The 19,467-nt window shown below is 54.1% G+C and overlaps 3 protein-coding genes across 5 annotated transcripts; 2 read left to right on the top strand and 1 right to left on the bottom strand.

The window, feature by feature from the left end:
* Nucleotides 1-31: 31 nt before the first annotated feature.
* Nucleotides 32-9,981, top strand: SKIC2 (SKI2 subunit of superkiller complex). Its single transcript, XM_030850658.2, has 28 exons — nt 32-127; nt 205-308; nt 1,129-1,238; nt 1,338-1,455; nt 1,547-1,661; nt 1,766-1,840; nt 2,137-2,190; nt 2,295-2,485; nt 2,653-2,781; nt 3,000-3,145; nt 3,498-3,644; nt 3,776-3,860; nt 4,042-4,148; nt 4,484-4,630; nt 4,705-4,801; nt 4,986-5,198; nt 5,281-5,391; nt 6,477-6,707; nt 7,036-7,173; nt 7,324-7,461; nt 7,603-7,707; nt 8,045-8,192; nt 8,288-8,414; nt 8,535-8,745; nt 8,896-9,006; nt 9,083-9,301; nt 9,486-9,626; nt 9,722-9,981. The coding sequence occupies exons 1-28, from the start codon at nt 106-108 to the stop codon at nt 9,920-9,922; spliced, it is 3,741 nt and encodes a 1,246-aa protein (XP_030706518.1). The 5' UTR covers nt 32-105; the 3' UTR covers nt 9,923-9,981.
* DXO (decapping exoribonuclease) lies at nt 9,944-12,375 on the bottom strand. Of its 2 annotated transcripts, none has more exons than XM_030850662.3 (7): nt 12,128-12,375; nt 11,522-11,923; nt 11,123-11,358; nt 10,819-11,038; nt 10,560-10,695; nt 10,316-10,410; nt 9,944-10,230 (listed from the first exon to the last, which is right to left on the bottom strand). In XM_030850662.3, the coding sequence occupies exons 2-7, from the start codon at nt 11,875-11,877 to the stop codon at nt 10,080-10,082; spliced, it is 1,194 nt and encodes a 397-aa protein (XP_030706522.1). In that variant the 5' UTR covers nt 11,878-11,923; nt 12,128-12,375; the 3' UTR covers nt 9,944-10,079. The 2 variants fall into 2 exon arrangements, 1 of the variants encoding a protein (XP_030706522.1); XR_004037999.2 differs by having other exon boundaries at nt 10,093-10,230; nt 10,316-10,439.
* A 189-nt stretch (nt 12,376-12,564) lies between these two features.
* STK19 (serine/threonine kinase 19) lies at nt 12,565-18,994 on the top strand. Of its 2 annotated transcripts, XM_030850670.3 has the most exons (7): nt 12,565-12,764; nt 12,922-13,058; nt 16,627-16,722; nt 17,013-17,152; nt 18,003-18,100; nt 18,212-18,359; nt 18,561-18,990. In XM_030850670.3, the coding sequence occupies exons 1-7, from the start codon at nt 12,665-12,667 to the stop codon at nt 18,604-18,606; spliced, it is 765 nt and encodes a 254-aa protein (XP_030706530.2). In that variant the 5' UTR covers nt 12,565-12,664; the 3' UTR covers nt 18,607-18,990. The 2 variants fall into 2 exon arrangements, with proteins under 2 accessions (XP_030706530.2, XP_060164883.1); XM_060308900.2 differs by lacking the exon at nt 16,627-16,722 and having other exon boundaries at nt 18,561-18,994.
* Nucleotides 18,995-19,467: the final 473 nt, after the last annotated feature.

Below are 19,467 nucleotides of genomic sequence, written 5' to 3'. Positions count from 1 at the left end.
CTTATCCCCGCCCCCGGAGGGGTTGTGCCGGAAGTCGCTTCTACTTCCGCCGTTTCGGCTCCTCCCTACACTTCCGGGCTGCCAGGTAGCTGCCGAGGCTCCAGGATGATGGAGACGGAGCGAATCGGTGAGGGGCAGTGGGTGGAAAGGAGGCGTAGACAGGGAATGACCCTTGACCCCTGACCTGTGACCTTTCCCCCGTAGTGCTACCTCCCCCAGATCCTCTGGACCTGCCCCTTCGGGCCGTAGAGCTGGGATGCACAGGGCGTTGGGAGCTGCTGAATGTGCCTGGGGCTCCAGAGAGCACCGTGAGTGACTTTTGACCCTAACCTTGACCCTCATGGAACTTAGAACCTCCTTCACCCTCATCACAGTAGGATCTAACTTGACCTGGCTCTCCTGTCTCTGGACGCCTGTCGTCCGGGCCTAGACTGGTGCTGGCCAGACTCCCAACCCAGTGGACCTGCTGTGGGTCAGAGCCCATGGGAGGACAGAGCTGGAAGCCCTGGGGATACCTTAACTCTGAGAACTGCTCTTTCAAATGTGTCTTTTCTCCTTGGAGTCTTTTTCTCTCTCCAGGGCACTTGTTGGTGGCTGAGATGCTAGCCTTTGAGCACCTGGCTCTTCATCCTTAGGTCTGGGCCCCTTTTCCTAAAACTAGTGATTCTGAAATATCAGTGTGCCTCATGATTAGTAGGGGACTTTTTCCATTTTTTATTGGAATATAATGGCTTTACAATGTTGGGTTAGTTTCTGCTGTACCACGAAGTGAATCAGCTATATGTATACGTATAACCCCTCTCTCCCATCCCCCCCCATTACGCTCATCTATGTCATCACAGAGCACTGAGCTGAGTGGGGGAGCTTTTTTAAAATACAAATTCTTAGGTCCATAGGTTCTGAAATCCAAAATCTGTATTATTAACCAGCACCCCAGGTAATTCGGTTGCAGGCCGTTTGTCCTGTAAAGCAGAACCACCTTTGGAAAATAGTCCTTCAGCCTGACTGTCCTAGTCTCTCTGGGACATCTCCCATTTCTGATCTAAGTATGAATCCTATCACCTTCTCTTTGCTCTGTGTCTTACTCTCTTCTCTTACCTTTTGCGTCTCATCTTGCCCTTGTTCCAGCTTCCCCACGGCCTCCCTCCCTGTGCCCCAGATCTGCAGCAAGAAGCAGAGCAGTTGTTTCTGTCATCTCCTGCCTGGCTGCCTCTGCACGGTGTGGAACACTCAGCCCGGTGAGGGGTCTAGAGGGGCCTGGACTAGGGAGGTGGGTCCCTGAAGAAAGCTGGGACACCGGAGAAAGAAGACCTGAAAATTACTTTCCTTCTGTCCAGAAAATGGCAGAGGAAGATGGATCCTTGGTCTCTCCTGGCCACACTGGGGGCCCCAGTCCCCTCCGACCTACAGGCCCAAAGACACCCAACCACAGGCCAGATACTAGGCTACAAGGAGGTAAGAGGTCACGGGCCACGAGAAGCAGGGTTGGGAAAAGGGGAGTCAGAGGCAAGCTCAGCCTCACTGGCGCTCTGATCTCTTGCGTCAGGTCCTGCTAGAGAATACAAACCTGTCGGCCACGACCTCCTTGTCTCTTCGCCGGCCACCCGGGCCCATCTCCCAGTCCCTGTGGGGGAATCCAACACAGTACCCTTTCTGGCCAGGTGACGCTTGTGGAAGTGGGATGGTAGGGAAGGAAGCCCTTAGTCTCCACCCCTCCTGTGTCACTCCCACCCCATGAATCCCTGTTTGTTCAACCTCTCCCCAGGGGGAATGGATGAGCCCACCATAGCAGATCTGAGCACTCGAGAGGAGGCTGAGGAGGAGATAGACTTTGAGAAAGGTGAGGTGGTGCCGGGATGGACCCTTGGGAGGAAGGGCTCTGAGTCTGGGCCCTGAGGAAGAGGGGCCCGGGCCTGTCACTGGGTCCTTGCTAGCTCTTCCATTTCCCTGAGCAAATTAGGAAAAGGTACCCCTTCCATAACAACCTTTACTGTCATCTGTTGGAAAATTGTCACGATAAATATCAGCAACCGCGACGTCTGTGCCATGAAGGACGTCCTTTAGGTTAATGTACCACGTGACTTATACGGCAGTGTGCAGGAGCCCAGATTCTCTCTCTCTGTCCCTGTCCTCCAGATCTTCTTACTGTTCCACCCGGCTTCAAGAAAGGCGTGGACTTTGCACCAGAGGGTGAGTTTTAGTTTTGAGATGGGGGCGTGTAGGGGAAGTGGTGCCCTTCTTCTTCGGAGCAGGGGTAGACATGACCAGGCCTCCGTGTTCGCCTTGCTCCTCAGATCACCCAGCCCCAGCCCCCGGCTTGCTCAGCCTCAGCCGTCTGCTGGAGCCCCTGGATTTGGGTGGGGGCGATGAGGATGAGAGTGAGGCAGTGGGACAGCCAGGCGGTCCCAGACGGGACACTGTTTCAGCGTCTCCCTGCAGTGCTCCCCTGGCCCGAGCAAGCAGCTTGGAGAACCTAGTGTTGCAGGTTGGTGGTTCTGGGCGGTTGAGGCAGGAAAGAAGGGTCTTGTCACAGACAGGGTGGGCTGGCCTGGTTGGGTCCAAGGGGAAGACTGGAGCATCTTTTGGGAGGAGTGGTAACAGAGAGGTTTCTGACTGTATCTTTATTGACCCTACACCCCTTTCCCCTTCCAGGAAGCGTCCACAGCTGTAGCTCCCCCAGAGCCTCCCAAGCCCCCCCCTCAGGAGCAGTGGGCCATTCCTGTGGATGTCACCTCCCCTGTCGATGATTTCTACCGACTCATTCCCCAGCCAGCCTTCCGGGTAGTGTGGCCCAGTCCTCACGTGCTCCCCCACCTCCTCCCAGCCCACTCCCTATCTCCTCTCCCCACCAGAGGCCAGATGCCTTCAGGCCACCTTGGACCTCAGTCCCAGACTGGCCTCACTCTGGCCTTCTCCCCGCTGCCCTGAATGTCCTGTGGGCTGGAGGCAGGAAGACCCTTCTCCCTTCTCCAGCCCCCATCTATTTCTCTCTCCCACAGTGGGCGTTTGAGCCAGATGTGTTTCAGAAACAGGCCATCCTACACTTGGAACGGCATGACTCGGTCTTTGTTGCGGCTCACACATCCGCAGGGAAGACGGTTGTGGCTGAATACGCCATTGCCCTTGCCCAGAAACACATGACGCGGTACAGTCCCGTCCCCAGCTTCCCCTTCACCAGCCCTGTTCTCTCCTGCAACCTAAGTCTCATCTCTTCTCCACCTCCCTACTTCCTCCTTTAGATGAGAGTTTTGGGGGAGAAACTTGAGGCAGGGGTCCAGGGGGAAATGAGAAAGTGTGGGGAGTTTAGTTAGTTTCGGAAGGGATTGGGGGACAGAATTTTTCCTGGGTAATTCCATGAAGGGGAACACGAGGGAAGTTAGGGTGAAGGGGGGCGCCTGAGCTCTGTGGCAGGCTTCTGGGAAGGCTCAGGGTGGGAGAGGAGGTGCTGACCACGAGTCAGCGTGGAGGGACCGGCTAACTTCATGCTCTTCTCCCAGCACCATCTATACTTCGCCCATCAAGGCTCTGAGCAACCAGAAGTTCCGGGACTTCCGAAACACATTTGGGGATGTGGGACTTCTCACCGGGGACGTGCAGCTGCACCCAGAGGCCTCCTGCCTCATTATGACAACAGAGATCCTTCGGTGAGAGATGGGCACTCAACACGGGTGGGCTTTTGGTCAGGAAGGTGAGGCTGCTCTGGAGAGCATGTTGGCTGAGTTGAGGGTAGAGACAGGAGCCACTGGGAAGTCAGCCTTGGGTCTCTTTCTTCCAGCTCCATGCTATACAGTGGCTCAGATGTCATCCGAGACCTGGAGTGGGTCATCTTTGATGAGGTTCACTACATCAACGATGCTGAGGTAGGGGGAACGGGGTCCCCAGATCCTGGCAGTCCCCTCCCGTGGGGCTGGTTCAGCAGCTCCTCTATTCCACACACCCCGCGAACCTCACTGCCTCCTTTGCCCCGACACGGAACCCTGTGCCCCTTCCTAGGGGCGGAAGGGCAGCCCCCTCTGAGCTGTCTTCCATCCCTGTGCGCAGCGCGGAGTCGTGTGGGAGGAGGTGCTCATCATGCTTCCTGACCACGTCTCCATCATCCTTCTGAGCGCTACTGTCCCCAACGCCCTTGAATTTGCTGACTGGATTGGGTGAGACTTGTGTCCTGGGGTGCTTGGGTGAAGGGGGCTGTAGCGTGCCTCAGTCGGGGCCGGGGGCATAGACTATCACAGCAGGGGGAGTGGTCAGGCCTTGGGGGTGGGGATGAGAAAGGGGTGCAGCCGGGGAACATGTCCAGCTTGGGAGGCTGAGGGATCCCACCTGGGTCCAGATCGCTTCGCAAGTTGAGAGACAGGATGACGGGGACAGCCTTCCAGTCCGGCTCCCAGAAAAGACCAGGTGAAGCCAGAGTGGGGGAGGATGGTGGGGATGTGGGTTCCTCCCCGCACTCCCACCCCTGATCTTCTGTCTTCTCCTCCTCACTCAGGAGGCTGAAGCGTCGCCAGATCTATGTGATCAGCACTGTTGCTCGCCCAGTCCCCCTGGAGCATCATCTCTTCACGGGGAACAGCCCCAAGACCCAGGGGGAGCTCTTCCTGTTGCTGGACTCCCGAGGCACCTTCCACACAAAGGGGTGAGCCTGAGTTGGGAAGAGTCTCACCTGGGCTCAGCTGGGTGTGACTGATCGCTGCCCCTCCCCTGCCCCAGGTACTACGCGGCTGTGGAGGCCAGGAAGGAGCGGATGAGCAAACACGCCCAGACCTTTGGGGCCAAGCAGCCCACGCATCAGGGGGGGCCTGCACAGGTGAGAACTGGCAGGCTTTGTACCCACCACCGCCTGTTTCTCCCGTGTCCTTCTCCCCTCATCCCCTAGGTGTTTGGAGTTGAGCTTTGAGCACTGCCTGATCTGACTCGGCTTCAGTTCCTGCCACTTCGGCCCCCACTGGTTCAGGGACTCAGTCTCCACTCCCTTCTCCCCACTTCCCCAGGACCGTGGCGTGTACCTGTCCCTCCTGGCCTCCCTCCGCACCCGTGCGCAGCTGCCCGTGGTGGTGTTCACCTTCTCCCGTGGCCGCTGTGATGAGCAGGCCTCGGGCCTCACCTCCCTTGACCTCACCACGAGTTCAGAGAAGAGTGAGATTCACCTCTTCCTGCAGCGCTGCCTCGCTCGCCTCCGAGGCTCTGACCGCCAGCTGCCCCAGGTATGGAGGGGGGACCCAGAGACTGGTGGGGATTGGGTGTTCCATGACCCCATCCCTGATCTTGGGCCTCGGCCCCCAACAGGTTCTGCACATGTCTGAACTCCTGCACCGCGGCCTGGGTGTGCACCACAGCGGCATCCTGCCCATCCTCAAGGAGATCGTGGAGATGCTTTTCAGCCGTGGCCTGGTCAAGGTGCACATGCTGGTGGGAGAGGGACTCCCCGAGGCATTCGTTGCCCACTTAGGGGAGGGGAAACCTTTTAGGCAGGACAGTGCAGTGGTTAAGAACTTGGGCTCTGGATCCAGGCTGCCTGGGTGTGAATCCCAGCTCCACCACTTACTCACCGTGTGACCCTGGGCAAATTACTTCAAGCTCCCTGAACTGTAGGTTGCACGTTTTAAGATGGAGGTGTCTGAGGTATGAACACGCAGTATTCAGAAGAGAAACCCCCAAAGCTAGCAAACTTACGAAGGTCATTAGTCATCAGAAGAATGCAAATTGAAATACTCGTGAGATAGGACTTTACAGTTATTAGACTGGTAAAGTATAGGCAAGTGTTGCCCAAGACGTTGGCGACTGCAGGATCACAGGAACCCTTGCACAGGTGTGGCCAGTCTCAAGTGCATCCTGGCACTCTGGAGGCAAAACTAAGTACATACATCCTCTTTGTCCCTAAGTTCCACTGCTGAGTGTGAATCGCAATGAAATTCTCAACCCTGGTCCTTGAGGGAACACGCCTGCTCTTCCTTTGCTGGCTGTACCTTGCGGCAGGGTGTTGGTGGTACCCCTTCACTGGGAGAGCCGGTAGGTAGGTGTACAGCACGCACCCCACAAAGCGTTCTGCAGCAGTTGGAAGCAGTGGATTAGATATAACCACAGGAACGTGGACGGATGTTGAAAACACTACATGGAAGAAAAGAAGGAAACAGAAGGAGATGTGTAATCGCCTTTACGGCAAATTGTAAATTATACACAAAATAAGACACATTTTATAAAACACATTCACGCAAAAAGGTACGCATTAAATACAGCGGGATGATTGATACTGGGGGGATGGGAGTGGGATATAGGGGTAAAAGGAAAAGAATAGGCAGCTAAACAAATACAACAAAGAAAACGACAGCACACACTGTAGATTTGCCTTGAGAGTTAAATGAGGTCCTGTGAGTGAACCGTCTGGGACTGGGCCCCGTGCCTTCTTAGCCTTGGCTACAAAGTGAGGTGGGCTTGGCCACAGCTGCGTGTAGCCCCTTTGCTGATCCCCTCCCCCGTCCCAGGTCTTGTTTGCCACGGAGACCTTCGCCATGGGTGTAAATATGCCAGCCCGGACAGTGGTGTTTGACTCCACGCGTAAGCACGATGGCTCCACCTTCCGGGACCTGCTCCCTGGGGAGTATGTGCAGATGGCAGGCCGGGCGGGCCGGAGGGGCCTGGACCCCACGGGCACCGTCATCCTGCTCTGCAAGGGCCGTGTGCCCGAGATGGCGGACCTGCACCGCATGATGATGGTGAGCCGGGGCAGCGGAGGCAAGCTCTGGGCCCTGCTAGATTCCGCCAGCCCTCTTCCCTTCTCCCCGGGAGAGGCCAGGGTAGGAGTGAGCAGATCCAAGGATGAGACTGGATCTCCTCTCCTCCAGTCTTTTTTCACTGTGAATATGGAGCTAGGTGGGACCTTGGAGAGTCTATCTATTTAGTCTCACTCCCTTGTTTTGCAGAGGTGAGCGAGCAGTTTGTCTAGGGCCCTGTGGTTGCGGAGCTGGGACTAGAGCTGCTGGGAGTAGAGCAGCCGAGCAGCAGGTCTTCCCTCGCCTCACTGGCTTCTTTGGCCCGGCCCAGGGGAAGCCGTCCCAGCTGCAGTCCCAGTTCCGCCTCACGTACACCATGATCCTCAACCTGCTGCGGGTGGATGCCCTCAGGGTGGAGGACATGATGAAGAGGAGCTTCTCTGAGTTTCCATCCCGCAAGGACAGTAAGGTGAGGAGGTGGGTGTGACCAGGCTGCTGTGAAGGATGTGGACGAGGGAAGCCAGGCCTGGACGAGATGGGCATCCAGAGGCCGGTGGGCGAAAGTGGAGGGTTCTGGGCCTGGAGTCTCTTGCTGCACACCCACACTGGCTTCTCCCAGGCCCATGAACAGACTCTGGCTGAGCTGACCAAGCGGCTGGGGGCCTTGGAGGAGCCTGATGTAACTGGCCAACTCGTTGACCTGCCTGAGTATTACAGCTACGGGGAGGAACTGACAGAGACCCGGAGCCTGATCCAGGTACATGCGTGTGAGCGTTGGGGGCAGGGGTGGCAGACAGCGAGGAAGAGACTGTGACACTTTGGGTACTCCTGAACTTAGTCCTAGTGTCTCTGTGACACTTCCTCCCTTATCCCCTCTCTTCACCTCCCTGCCCTTCAGCGACGCATCATAGAGTCTGTGAATGGGCTGAAATCTCTCTCAGCGGGAAGGGTGGTGATTGTGAAGAATCAGAAGCATCACAACGCACTGGGTGTGATCCTTCAGGTGAGGGCAATGGGAATTTGAAGCCCAGAGGCAGGGAGGGGCGAGCCCTATCTCCATCTTCCCCACTTGGTGAGGGGCCGGTTGTATTCACCAGTGCTCTCATCTTTGACTCGAGCCCTCCTTTCTATCCCATCCCCACCACTTCATGCTCACCTCCTTGTCCTTCCTGCAAGCTCTTCCCCCAGAATCTGCTCTGATCACTTGGCTTGGTCACCAGTCCATACTGGTGGGCTCCGCATGGCTGCACCACAGTCCCTGCCTGAGGTTGGTGATCTGGTCTCTACCTCTGATGTCCACTCCTCACACTGCCCTGTCCTGGCCTCCCCGCCTCCCCTAGGTCTCCTCGAGCTCCACCAGCAGAGTATTCACGACTCTGGTCTTGTGTGATAAGCCCATGTCTGAGGACCCGCAGGAGAGGGGGCCAGCCTCCCCCAGTGTGCCCTACCCAGATGACCTCGTGGGATTCAGGCTGTTCCTGCCTGAAGGTGAGAGTGGGACAGACGGCCGAGTTCCTGACAGCAGCAGAGCTGGGATGCCTGGGCCCACGGCAAGGTCTGACTCTGCTCTCCCCTTTTCACAGGGCCGTGTGGCCACACTGTGGCCAAGCTCCAGCCAGGAGATGTGGCTGCCATCACCACCAAGGTGCTCCGGCTGAATGGGGAGAAGATCTTGGAGGACTTCAGCAAGAGGCAGCAACCAAAATTCAAGTCAGAGATGCTGGGGCGGGGACCATGTGATGGGGGGTGGGGAAGTGTGGTTGGGCAGGCTCCCGCAGCCTGAGGAAGAGAAGCTTGTGCCCCAGGTCCCAAGGCCTGCTCCTTTCTCAGGAAGGAGCCTCCCTCTGCGGCCGTGACAACTGCTGTCCAGGAACTACTACGTCTGGCTCAGGCCCACCCAGCAGGACCCCCTACCCTTGACCCTGTCAATGACCTGCAGCTCAAGGATGTGTCGGTGGTAGAGGCGGGGCTCCGGGTCCGGAAGCTGGAGGAGCTGATCCGGGGGGCTCAGTGTGTACACAGTCCCCGTTTCCCTGCCCAGGTAGGTCCCTGGATGCCAGCTTCCAAGCTGGGAGGGGGACTTTTCCTCTCATTCCCTGTAGACTGGCCACCCCCATCGCAGCCCTTGTCCTCAGTGCACCCCTGCTGAGGGCGAGGAGGCTAACATGCTCCTGCCGGTGGTTCCCTGTAGTACCTGAAGCTGCGGGAGCGGATGCAGATACAGGAGGAGATGGAGCGGCTGCGCTTCCTGCTGTCGGATCAGTCGCTTCTGCTGCTCCCTGAGTACCACCAGCGAGTAGAGGTGGGAGGGCAGAGATGGGGCTGGGGGGCTAGTGAGGAGGAGGTCTGCAGGCTCCCAACACCCACCATCCTTCCAGGTGCTCCGAACCCTGGGGTACGTAGATGAAGTGGGCACCGTGAAGCTGGCAGGGCGGGTGGCTTGTGCCATGAGCAGCCATGAGCTGCTCCTCACTGAACTCATGTTTGACAACGCGCTGAGCGCCCTTCGGCCCGAGGAGATCGCGGCCCTGCTCTCCGGCCTGGTCTGCCAGAGCCCCGGGGACCCTAGTGATCAGCTCCCAAGCACCCTTAAACAGGTAGGGGACGCCCACCTCCGTCCCACCCTCGGCTGTGGCACTTCCAGTCCCGGTCCCCATGTATTCCCCACGTGCCCCATCCAGCCCTGCAAGTGCCGCTAAGAGCTGGAACTGTTTCTTCCTTGATCTGGGTCTCCTTCCTGGAGTAGGAAGGCAGGGCTGAACCTCTCCTCCCCATCTGCAGGGGGTGGAACGTGTCCGGGCTGTGGCCAAGCGGATCGGTGAGGTGCAGGTGGCCTGTGGCTTGAACCAGACAGTGGAGGAATTTGTGGGAGAGCTGAATTTTGGCCTGGTCGAGGTTGTGTACGAGTGGGCCCGGGGCATGGTGAGTAGCTGGGGTTTGGGGCTTTGTGGACTCCTGACTGGGGAGAGGCTGCCCAGGCCCTACCGTATTCAGTCCCCACCCTACTTCCCCCACAGCCCTTCTCTGAGTTGGCAGGGCTCTCGGGGACCCCCGAGGGCCTGGTGGTCCGCTGCATCCAACGCCTGGCCGAGATGTGTCGCTCGCTTCGGGGGGCGGCCCGCCTGGTGGGCGAGCCTGTGCTAGGTGCCAAGATGGAGACGGCAGCCACCCTGCTACGGAGGGACATCGTCTTTGCAGCCAGCCTCTACACCCAGTGAATGACGCCTGTGTAATAATGTAACAATAAAACAGCAAACCACCTGTGTGAACCTGAGGTGTTGGGCGGGGATGACAGCTCAAAAGACAGCAGGGAGAACCACCTAGAAATATGCCTTTATCTGTGCACACAGAAACAGGACCAGCCCCTGCGAAGCATCAGTCCTTGGGGGAGGGTGTCTTGGGGGGTGACAGGAGGTCCTGGGTCATGGCTTCCACGTACCATGTAGGCAGGAAGGCATGGGGTGCATCTCGATGTTCAGACACTGTGACTGGGCTGCCAGGCTCCCAGGAGAAGAGGTAGACGAGCCTGCGGGGCAGATGGAGTCCCGAGTTGAGGGCTGGAGGCTGAGCTTCTGGGACCCAGAGGGGAGGGACAGAGCTGAATGCCTCACCTGGGGTCATCCTGGACAACTGTGTTCTGGGCAAAGCTAAGGAAGGCAGCACAGAAGTTCATGCACACGGAGGGATTCCAGCCATCACGGTCATTCTGGAGAAAGCCCAGGAGGATGCAGAAGACTGGCAGTGAGGGCGAGGGTGGGAGAAGGGGAAGGTGGACTACAGATCCCTGGACACTGGACCTGTGGTCTTGGCACAGTGGGGGGGATACAGGTGGGAGCTGTGACACCATTGCCTTACCCTGACGTATTCAAACATCTCCATGGTACGAAAGGTCTTGAGGGAACAGACAAAACCCTCTGGGTTACGGAAGCCAGCAACAACATTTGGGACCCCCGGAAGGAATGACTGAGCCCACCATTTCAGGAGCTTCCGTCTGTCAGGAAAGGCAAGGGGTCAGTGGGACCCCTCCACCACCCTCCAGCCTCCTCCTCTTCCCCCAAGTCCCCTTCCCAGCTGTCAATCCTAGGCTCTCAACCTGCCCACCCCCATCCTGAACCTGTAGAAGCTCTTCCGTTGGCCAGGGCTGTGCATCTCCTTGGAGGTCTTGAGCTCCACATAGCAGGTGGGGGGCTGTGTGGTTGGGGCCTGGGGGTCTATGCAGTCTACCTCCCCGGAGAAGAGCAGAGGATGGTTTCCCAGGCGGCTGCGTAGCACAGAGCAGAAGGCCACGTTGGTGTTGACCTCCCCAGAGGGATCTGTGGAGCCTCCAGGTTTGTCTGCACAAGAAGAGAAACAGGAGCAGGGCTGGGGTCTCAGTCTCTGGGGAAGGGGGAGTGGGCCACAGAGCTGGGGGTACTCACCTGCACACATGTACTGCTCGAACTTGTACCCCATGTACATAAGCTCCTGGAGGACGGGTGGCCGGGTGAGCCTCTGAACCCGAGCAGCCGGCGTCTCCACCTCACTCAAGTACAGTGTCCCCTGGAAGCGGGAGGCCGCCAGCTGCCAGCCTTCCTGCCGCTCATATGGTGTCGTCAGCAACTTTGTCAGGTGCCCCCGCCACGTCACTATGGCCCCTGCCAGCCAGCCTGGACCCCTGAGAGGGAGGAGTTAAGGGCTAAAGGTCTGACACAAGCATTGGCGCACACGGCTCCCCCAAACAATAGCGTAAGGGCTGACCCCACTCCCGCTTTGGCTCTCCCAGTTTTACAGTGTAGGTGTAGGTCTCTAGAGCTACTTGTGTGCTATGCTTTGCTCACCCCTCTAGCCGGCCTCGGTGCTCCAGGACCCAGCATAGCAGGTGGTCCAGCCTCTCTTGGACCTCTTCATCCCGGGGCCTGTATCGATCAGGGTATCCGTCTCTGAGGTCAAAGTTGGGGCTTTGACCATTAGTGGGAGGTGGGCAGTAGTACCGCAAGGCTCGAGCATCTCCATGGTACTGGCGTTGTGCATCCAGGGAAAAGCAGCCCAGTTCAGAAGGGCGCCGGTAGAAAGGAAATGGTCCAACGTAGAGGGCAGGGTCTGTGGGCAGTGAGGATGCTGGAAGGAGGACCTTGTTCCAAGGCTCGGCTTCCTCTATCTTTTCGGCTCCTCTCTTAGTCCCTCTGGACTCCATGAGGTCCTGAGAGACGACGGGGAAGTTCCCTTTTTAAAGAGAAGGGCTGGAGAAGAGAGACTTCTAGTCAGGACTAAGCCTCCAGATGGCCAGGCTCTGGATCTGAAACATGCAGGCCCCATGTCCTCAAACAGAACCATGGCCAGGTGCACATCACACCTTTTCCCTTGACCTATACCCCTACCCCCAGTTCCTCTAAACGCAGTGAGGTTAGGAAGGATGTCTGGGCTCAGATCAAGGATCTGGTTACCTCAAATCCCGCCAACCTCGACTTCCACCTTCACAGAGCTATGACGTCATGGCAGGTACCTCACATGTCGAAGAGGGACGCAAAGGTGGTCCGCCCCCCGACCCCCTCCCCCGCTCTCGATGACGCAATCACTCAGCGACAGTGGCGGCCTAACCCTTCTGGGGGTGGGGGGCGCCAGTGCGCTTTACACCAGGAAGGAGATCACAGCGTGGCCACCTGTGCCCCTCCGCACCTCCCAGGCCTCTCCCGACGTGTGGCTCTCAGAGGAAGCCAATCAGCAGCGGACGTGGGGCCTCAGCCAATGAGGGTGGCGCTTGTATCTGTATTGGCACCGCCCCTCCCAGCAAGGGCCAAAGGGATGACAAGTTGACGCCCCTTTCGTCACTACGTCGGCCTATTAAGACCGTGCTGACTGGTCTCGAAGCGGGGGACGCCCAGGGAGCCCGTGCGTCACTCCTCTGCGCCGGATGACTATTTTCGTGTTCTCTTCCTTCAGTATCTGTCTACCTCTTCCCCGCATCCACAGGATCCCGGGATATGAACCGGAAGAGGCATCGCCTGGTCCCGGAGGCCTTCGGACAGAAGAGGCGGCGGGAAGGAGGGGATGTAGAGGCAGATCCTTTGCGGGGAGAGTCAGGTAACTATGGCAACCCCGGGGCGAGGCTAAAGACCCCCAGGTGGGAGCGGCTTCACCTCTGGTAACCCTGTATGTTGGGACAACAGCACCCCCAGGGTCGTACCCCCGCTTCTCCCCGCCCCCGTTCACGTCTCAGTGACCCGGTCTCTCCTCCCAGGGTCTGCGCGTGCGGCAGTTGCGGAGCTACTGCGGCTGTTCCCGCGAGTCCTGTTTGAGGATGCGCTACCGCCCATCGCGCTGAGGAGCCAGGTGTACAGCCTAGTGCCCGACCGGACGGTGGCTGACCGGCAGCTGGTGAGGGGCGTCAGAGCGACCGACCGAAGGCGCTTCCGTGCCTTGCGGGCACTTACGAGGTTCTCCCCATCACTCACTCGGTCCACCAGCTATTCTGCCATTCAGCAAGCGTTGGGTCTTTCTGGGCCAGGCATTGCGCCAGGCACTGCGGTGCCAAGGAGAATGCTACCGAGAGCATGCCAAATCATGAAGGTGGAAGAGCGAAGCTTTTGGGGAAACTGAGTCACCGTGCGTGGTTCGAGCCTACAGCGCTAGGAATGCAGGCAGACGTCAGATTAGGACAGGCCTTGTACGTCAGTATTTCCATCTTCCATCGAAGGCGGTGAGCTGGTAGAGAATGTTCAACAGGAGAGAGAACGGTGTTTTGCATGGATTGGAAGCAGTGAGATGAGGTAGGGAGATCAATTAGGAAGATATTGCAGCTGAGAACAGGTGAAGGCCTAAATGAGGGCAGTGTATAGGGAGGGAGAGGATGGGTGAGGAATGTGGAGAGTGGGAAGAGGGAGGAATCCAGAATAACTTTCGGATTTTCTGGATGACTGAGTAGTTGGTGGAGTGAATAGAGTAGGAGAACATTGAATTGTTGGGGGCAGATGATGTGTTTGATTTTGCACAAGTTGAGTTGGAGGTGCTTGTGGGGCATCCAAAGGCAACTGGGCAGTAGACAGTTGGGTGAGGGTTTGGAGAATTCTGGGCCACTCATACAGAACTGGAAGTCATCGAGATGTGAGCAGTTGTTCAGTCTGTGGATATGGATGAGATTGATAGGAAGAGGGAGGAGAGGAGCAGTTTTTAACCTTTTCACAAACTTTAGAAGACAATGAAAGCTATGGCTCTCTCCAGAAAAATGCATATATATATATATATATATATATATATATATATATGGCATGTGTACAATTTGGGGGGGCAGGGGATTGTTTCACAGATCCTCTGAGGCCAAAGGTTAAGGACCCCAGGTTTGCAGTGACAGATAATAGAGCCAAATTCCCAATGCTGGGAGATACCAGCATTTAAGGCAGTGTTTCTCAGGGTATGTCCTGAGTTCTACATGTACCAAATTACCTGGACTGCTTATTCAAAACTACAGGTTCCTGGGACTCTCTCAGTGCGAATGAATTAAGATTTCTTGAGGTAGGACCTTGGAATCTACATTTTAAAGCTACTGCCTCAAGTGATTCTTAATGTGCCTTAAAATTTGTGGTTCAGTGGCAGTGTTAGAACCTGTGATTCAAGGCAGTGGTCTGTGATGAGGTCAAGTAAAATAATATCCAGTTGGATTTAGCACTTGGCAACCTGTCAGGAAGAAAGAATAGAAGAAAAGGAAGATGGAGACTAGCTCCAGTCTCTTAAGGAAGCAAGTTAGAACCACTCCTTATAGAGTATTTGTTGTTTTTAACCTATTGGTGTTAGCTTAAATTTTAGAAAAGCTTTAAAATTGCACAAAAGAAAATATAAACACACACAATTTAAAGAATGTTTATAAAGCAAATACCCACTTAACCGTCACCCAAGTCAGACTGTACAACACGACCAATAACCCACATATATCGTTCTCTGATCAAAATGTCTTAAGTCCCTGGGAGGTGACATACTTGACTGGTATGATAATCATTCCCTTGGTTTTCCTTATGCCATCTATATGTTTATCCATAAGCTATATAGCTTAGTTACCTAGTTTTGAACTTGATATAAACAAAATCATACCATATGTATTTATTTACATCTCGTTTCATTAGATGAATATTTTTGAGATTCATCCGAGTTGTTACATGTAGCTATAGTTAATTCATTTTCATAGATTTCCGTTTTATGAATATATCCCATTTTGCCCATTCTAGTGGAAGAAATTGTATTTTTTAAGAATTTGTCAATGTCATCTAAATTTTCAAATTTATTGGCATAAAGTTTGTAATCTCATTTTATTGTCTGTAGAATCTTGAGTGATGATCCTTTCTTCATTCTTTATGTTGGTTATCTGCTTTTTCTAGGTTCCCCTTTCCCCCTTTTTTCTTGGTCAGTCTCACCAGGGTTTATCAATTTTAATAATCTTTCAAAGAATTATCATTTAGCTTTGTTGCTCTCTCTTGCATGCATGTTTTCCATCTCATTTATGTTTCCCCTCTACTGTTGGGTTTATTTTACTTTTTTTCCCCATTAATTTTTATCCTCTATTCTTTTCTAATAGATGCATGTCAGACTGTAGTTTCCCCCTAAGTTCTGAAATATATCTATATCATCTGTCAAGTTTTGGTATATGTTTTCATTATCATTCATTTCAAAATATCTTCTAATTTCCTTTGTGACTTTTTTCTTTGACTTACTGGGTTGATTAGAAATGTATGTCTTACTTCCTAAACATTTTCTAATAACCTTGTTGTTAATGATTTCTGGCATAAATGATATTATGGCCATAGGACGTACACAATATGATTTCAGTCATTTGAAGCTTATTGAGACATGCTTTGTGCTATGTGGTCAGTTTTGCTAAATATTCTATGTATTTGAAAAGAATGTGCATTATTCAGTTACTAATTTCTTAGTAACTAAAATTATTGAAATCTTTTATTTCCTCACTGGTTACTGTTTTGTCTATTCTGTGAGTTTATACGAGTTGGATTAATGTACTTTTGTGATTTTGTTATTGGCTCTTCAAATACTTCCCATACCTTATTATCTCTTTTTTTAAAAAATTTTGTTCATTTATTTATTTATTTTTGGCTGCGTTGGGTCTTCGTCGCTGCATGCGGGCTTGCTCTAGTTGCTGTGAGCGGGGGCTACTCTTCGTTGTGGGCTTCTCATTGCGGTGGCTTCCCTTGTTGTGGAGCACGGGCTCTAGGCATGCGGGCTTCAGTAGTTGTGGCTCGAGGGCTCTAGAGTGCGGACTCGGTAGTTGTGGTGCACGGGCCTAGTTGCTCCGTGGCATGTGGGATCTTCCCATACAAGGGCTTGAACCCGTGTACCCTGCATTGGCAGGCAGATTCTTAACCACTGTGCCACCAGGGAAGTCCCCCAATTACTTCTATGAGTTCTTGTTTTCACTTAGATATTATATTAGTCTGGTAATTCCTTATTATCTTGTGAGCTCTTTAATGCTTAAACAATTTTTAAATAATATTTTTTGCAGCATTTTACTTAATTTTCAGTGGGTGAGTTAGTCTTGCTATATTCCTAGAAACACAAGTCCTGGTTTATTTTTATTTGTTTTAAACATTTTATCCCATATTCCTCTCCACCTTCTCCACCCAAAATCTAGACTGTTAATCCTTGAGGGCAGGGCCCATGTCTTAATCACTATTTTATCTTAGTGTCTGCCTATGATTGGTCTTAGAAAATATGTATTGATTGTTTAACAGATAACTGATAAGGTGAGTGGGTGAAAGACTAATTGGAAGAGACTATTTGGTGATCCACTTGATTCTCTCTCTCCCCATAATTTTTCCTTAGTTTTTTAGAGGAAAAAACTCCCCAATACTTGCAAACAAAATCTCCCTGCACAGGTGTCCAGAGAATAGCAGAGCATCTTACCCTGACACCCTTCTTTTCATTGTCATCTCTGTGGAGACAGAAGGCGCTTCAAGAGCAGGGGGAGATCAGAATCATCCAACTAGGCTTCGACTTGGACGCCCAAGGAATCATCTTCACTGAGGACTATAGGACCAGAGTGCGTGTGACTGTGTGTGTCATGGGGGCCAGGGGAGGGGGTACAGGGAAATTAGGGAATGGAAATAAAAAGAAGAGAGACAAGTCCCCCCCCCTCACATCTCACAGAGAGGGCACAGGTCTCTGGTAAGTATTGGTATGAGGGAGAGGAAGAAGAGGAAGAGGAAAAGCATGAGAGGTAGAAGGACCTGATTAGAAGGAAAAACATAGGAAGAGAAATGTTGTCTTGGGGATAGAGGTCAGTTGGGGGTGAAGGTGGGACCAGACCTTGTGTCTCATTTCTGGTTCCAGGTCCTCAAGGCTTGTGATGGCCGCCCATACGCTGGTGCAGTGCAGAAGTTTCTGGCTTCAGTACTTCCAGCCTGTAGTGACCTTAGCTTCCAGCAGGACCAAATGATTCAGACCTTTGGCTTCAGGGACCCAGAAATCACGTGAGACCTGCGGGACCAACAGAATCAGGCATCTGGCCCCTCCCTACCTCCCTCCAGTCCCATCCAGCCTTGTCCTCTTTCTTCTGGTGAACCTGTTAAAAACGCTGACTCTTCTTTTTAACAAAATGACCTAAATTTGTGCTCCGCCCCCAAGAGAAGAGGCCTCTCCCATCTGGGGCCTTGGAAAGAGCCCTGGACTACAATTTAAGAGATCTGGGTGGCTAATCAAATAGAGAGAGAGGCCTGGCAGGAGCCATAAATGCCTGATGGGAATCATGCTGAGACCAAGGGAATAGAGAATGGTAGCAGCCGTGATGCCCCAAAAGCATTCACATTCAAAAGAACAACAACCGGGCAAGGGCTAAATAGAAATATCGTTTCAGGAGGCTGGGTCTGGCTCCAGCTCCCTACTTTGTAACCCATGGTATACATGAAAGCATTTTATAAACTTTTTTTTCAGTAAGATGCGGGAAGAGCTATGGTGGGGTGTGCGTAGGAAGTGGCAGGAGCTCGGGAGAAAGGCCTCTGTTTCTCCCCTGGTGGTGGGACTGAGAGTGTGTCAGGGCGTGTGGTCAAGGAGGGCTTCGGAGAGGAGGAGCTGTTTTAGTGAACATGTAATGATAACAGGAGAAGAAAGAGTTGGGGGAGGGCAGTCAGGTAGGAGAACAGAGCAAGCAAGGGCACGGGGCACTGAGCAGCGTGGTGTGAGCAGAGAACTGCTCCAGGCTCGGCTTCTGTCATCCAGTCCCTTTGCCTGGGTGCCCAGGCTTCTGAAGACTTAGTGTCCAAACATTAGTGGGCGGGAGGAGAGAGGGTTCTCAGAGCGAATGCCTCATCTCCCCCTTCTTAGGCAGCTGGTGAATGCCGGGGTCCTCACTGTCCGAGATGCTGGAAGTTGGTGGCTAGCCGTGCCTGGAGCTGGGAGATTCATCAAATATTTTGTTAAAGGTATCCTGTCTGCAGCTCAGGCCCGCAACCCCTCAAGAACACTTTTTGGTGACTCCTCAGGCCTCCAGGCCTTACTCACCGTTCCCCTCTCCCGTGCCACCTCTCCTCCAGGGCGCCAGGCTGTACTCGGCATGGTCCGAAAGGCCAAGTACCGGGAGCTGCTCCTTTCAGAGCTCCTGGGCCGGCGGGCACCTGCCGCGGCACGACTCGGCCTCGCTTACCATGTGCATGACCTCATTGGGGCCCAGCTGGTGGACTGGTGAGTCTTGCCCCCCCGCCTCCGGCAGATGGCGGTGTAATGACCCAAGGTTGGGTTTTCTCCCCACTCGCGCTTCGTTCACTAGCAGAGCCCAGCTCCTCTCTCGTTCTCTGGAACCCGGGAACATCCTCGGCCAGACTCAGTTCTCCTCAGACCTTAGGCCTAGGTGTCTGGCTCCAGCCTTGTCTTTCTCTTGCACAGTGTCTCCACCACTTCTGGAACCCTCCTCCGCCTGCCAGAGACATGAGGATTCTGCTCGTCGTTGCACAGCTCCCCAGCGTGGGGAGCAAGGGGCCCAGGAGTGCTGGCTGCCCTGGCTGAGACAGGGTCACCTTGGGAAGGCTTGGGAGCCGGGATGAGTGTTGGGCTCACGTCTCTGCAGAGGGTCAGATGTGACTGCTGCTGTTTACCTGGGCTCTGACCCAGTGGGGGGTTTGGGCAATGCTTCTCTGCCCTTTCATGCAAGTGGAGCCAGAAACGGCGCCAAGGCCATGGCTGCTGCCTTTCATGCAGCAAGGTGCTGCCACTGTTCTGTCTTGGGATAGGAAGGAGGGGTTTCTGGTGAGGCTGCCAATGGAGGACAGGGTTCTTTTCCCTACATGTTGGGTTGAAATTGCCAAATAAAGTACTTCTGCCTGTGATATTTTCTGGATGTCTTTTGTTTAATGTGACACGTGTGTTCGGGCACCTCGTTTTGGGGGTAGAGGTAAAGCCAAAGTTGGGCCTGAGCTTTGCCTCGTTGTTCAGAGATTAAAAAGGGACACTGAGGTCAGTTCCCCCTCTGGCATGCTGAGGGTGTGCCTGATCTCCGAAACCACAGAATTTCTGTTAGAGGCTTTCAAAAAGCAAAAACCTAGCGTAGTTCAATTTTTATGGGGGTTTTAGTAAGAGGCAAGTCTCTTAGTACCTTGTTTGGTGGGACCAACAAAGGAGCCACGTGTCTCCAGTCGCTTGCTGAGCCATGCGGGGCCCTCCTGCACCTACATACGTGTGTATATGCTATATGCATACACACGCCCAGATACATGCAGTAGGTGGAGGTGCCTAGGGCATTGGGATGGGAGGGATTAACAGGGAAGGACTGAGTCTCTGGGCCATGATTTCTTCA

Source organism: Globicephala melas, chromosome 11 (genome assembly GCF_963455315.2).
Source record: "Globicephala melas chromosome 11, mGloMel1.2, whole genome shotgun sequence".
NCBI lineage: Eukaryota > Metazoa > Chordata > Mammalia > Artiodactyla > Delphinidae > Globicephala > Globicephala melas.
The sequence above is the reverse complement of the archived record's forward strand: the minus strand, read 5'-3'. Positions and strand labels throughout refer to the sequence as shown.

Bases quoted from the DNA above. Each gene is read 5' to 3' on its own strand.
- SKIC2 (XM_030850658.2), top strand. From the start codon at position 106: ATGATGGAGACGGAGCGAATCG. The intron at 4,802-4,985 runs GTGAGAACTGGC...CCACTTCCCCAG, and splicing joins ATCAGGGGGGGCCTGCACAG to GACCGTGGCGTGTACCTGTC. The intron at 7,174-7,323 runs GTGAGGAGGTGG...GGCTTCTCCCAG, and splicing joins CATCCCGCAAGGACAGTAAG to GCCCATGAACAGACTCTGGC.
- STK19 (XM_030850670.3), top strand. From the start codon at position 12,665: ATGAACCGGAAGAGGCATCGCCTGGTCCCGGAGGCCTTCGGACAGAAG. The intron at 16,723-17,012 runs GTGCGTGTGACT...TTCTGGTTCCAG, and splicing joins CTGAGGACTATAGGACCAGA to GTCCTCAAGGCTTGTGATGG. The intron at 17,153-18,002 runs GTGAGACCTGCG...CCCCCTTCTTAG, and splicing joins TTCAGGGACCCAGAAATCAC to GCAGCTGGTGAATGCCGGGG.
- DXO (XM_030850662.3), bottom strand. From the start codon at position 11,877: ATGGAGTCCAGAGGGACTAAGAGAGGAGCCGAAAAGATAGAGGAAGCC. The intron at 11,359-11,521 runs GTGAGCAAAGCA...CCTCCCTCTCAG, and splicing joins CACCGAGGCCGGCTAGAGGG to GGGTCCAGGCTGGCTGGCAG. The intron at 10,231-10,315 runs GTGAGGCATTCA...TCTGCCCCGCAG, and splicing joins GTTGTCCAGGATGACCCCAG to GCTCGTCTACCTCTTCTCCT.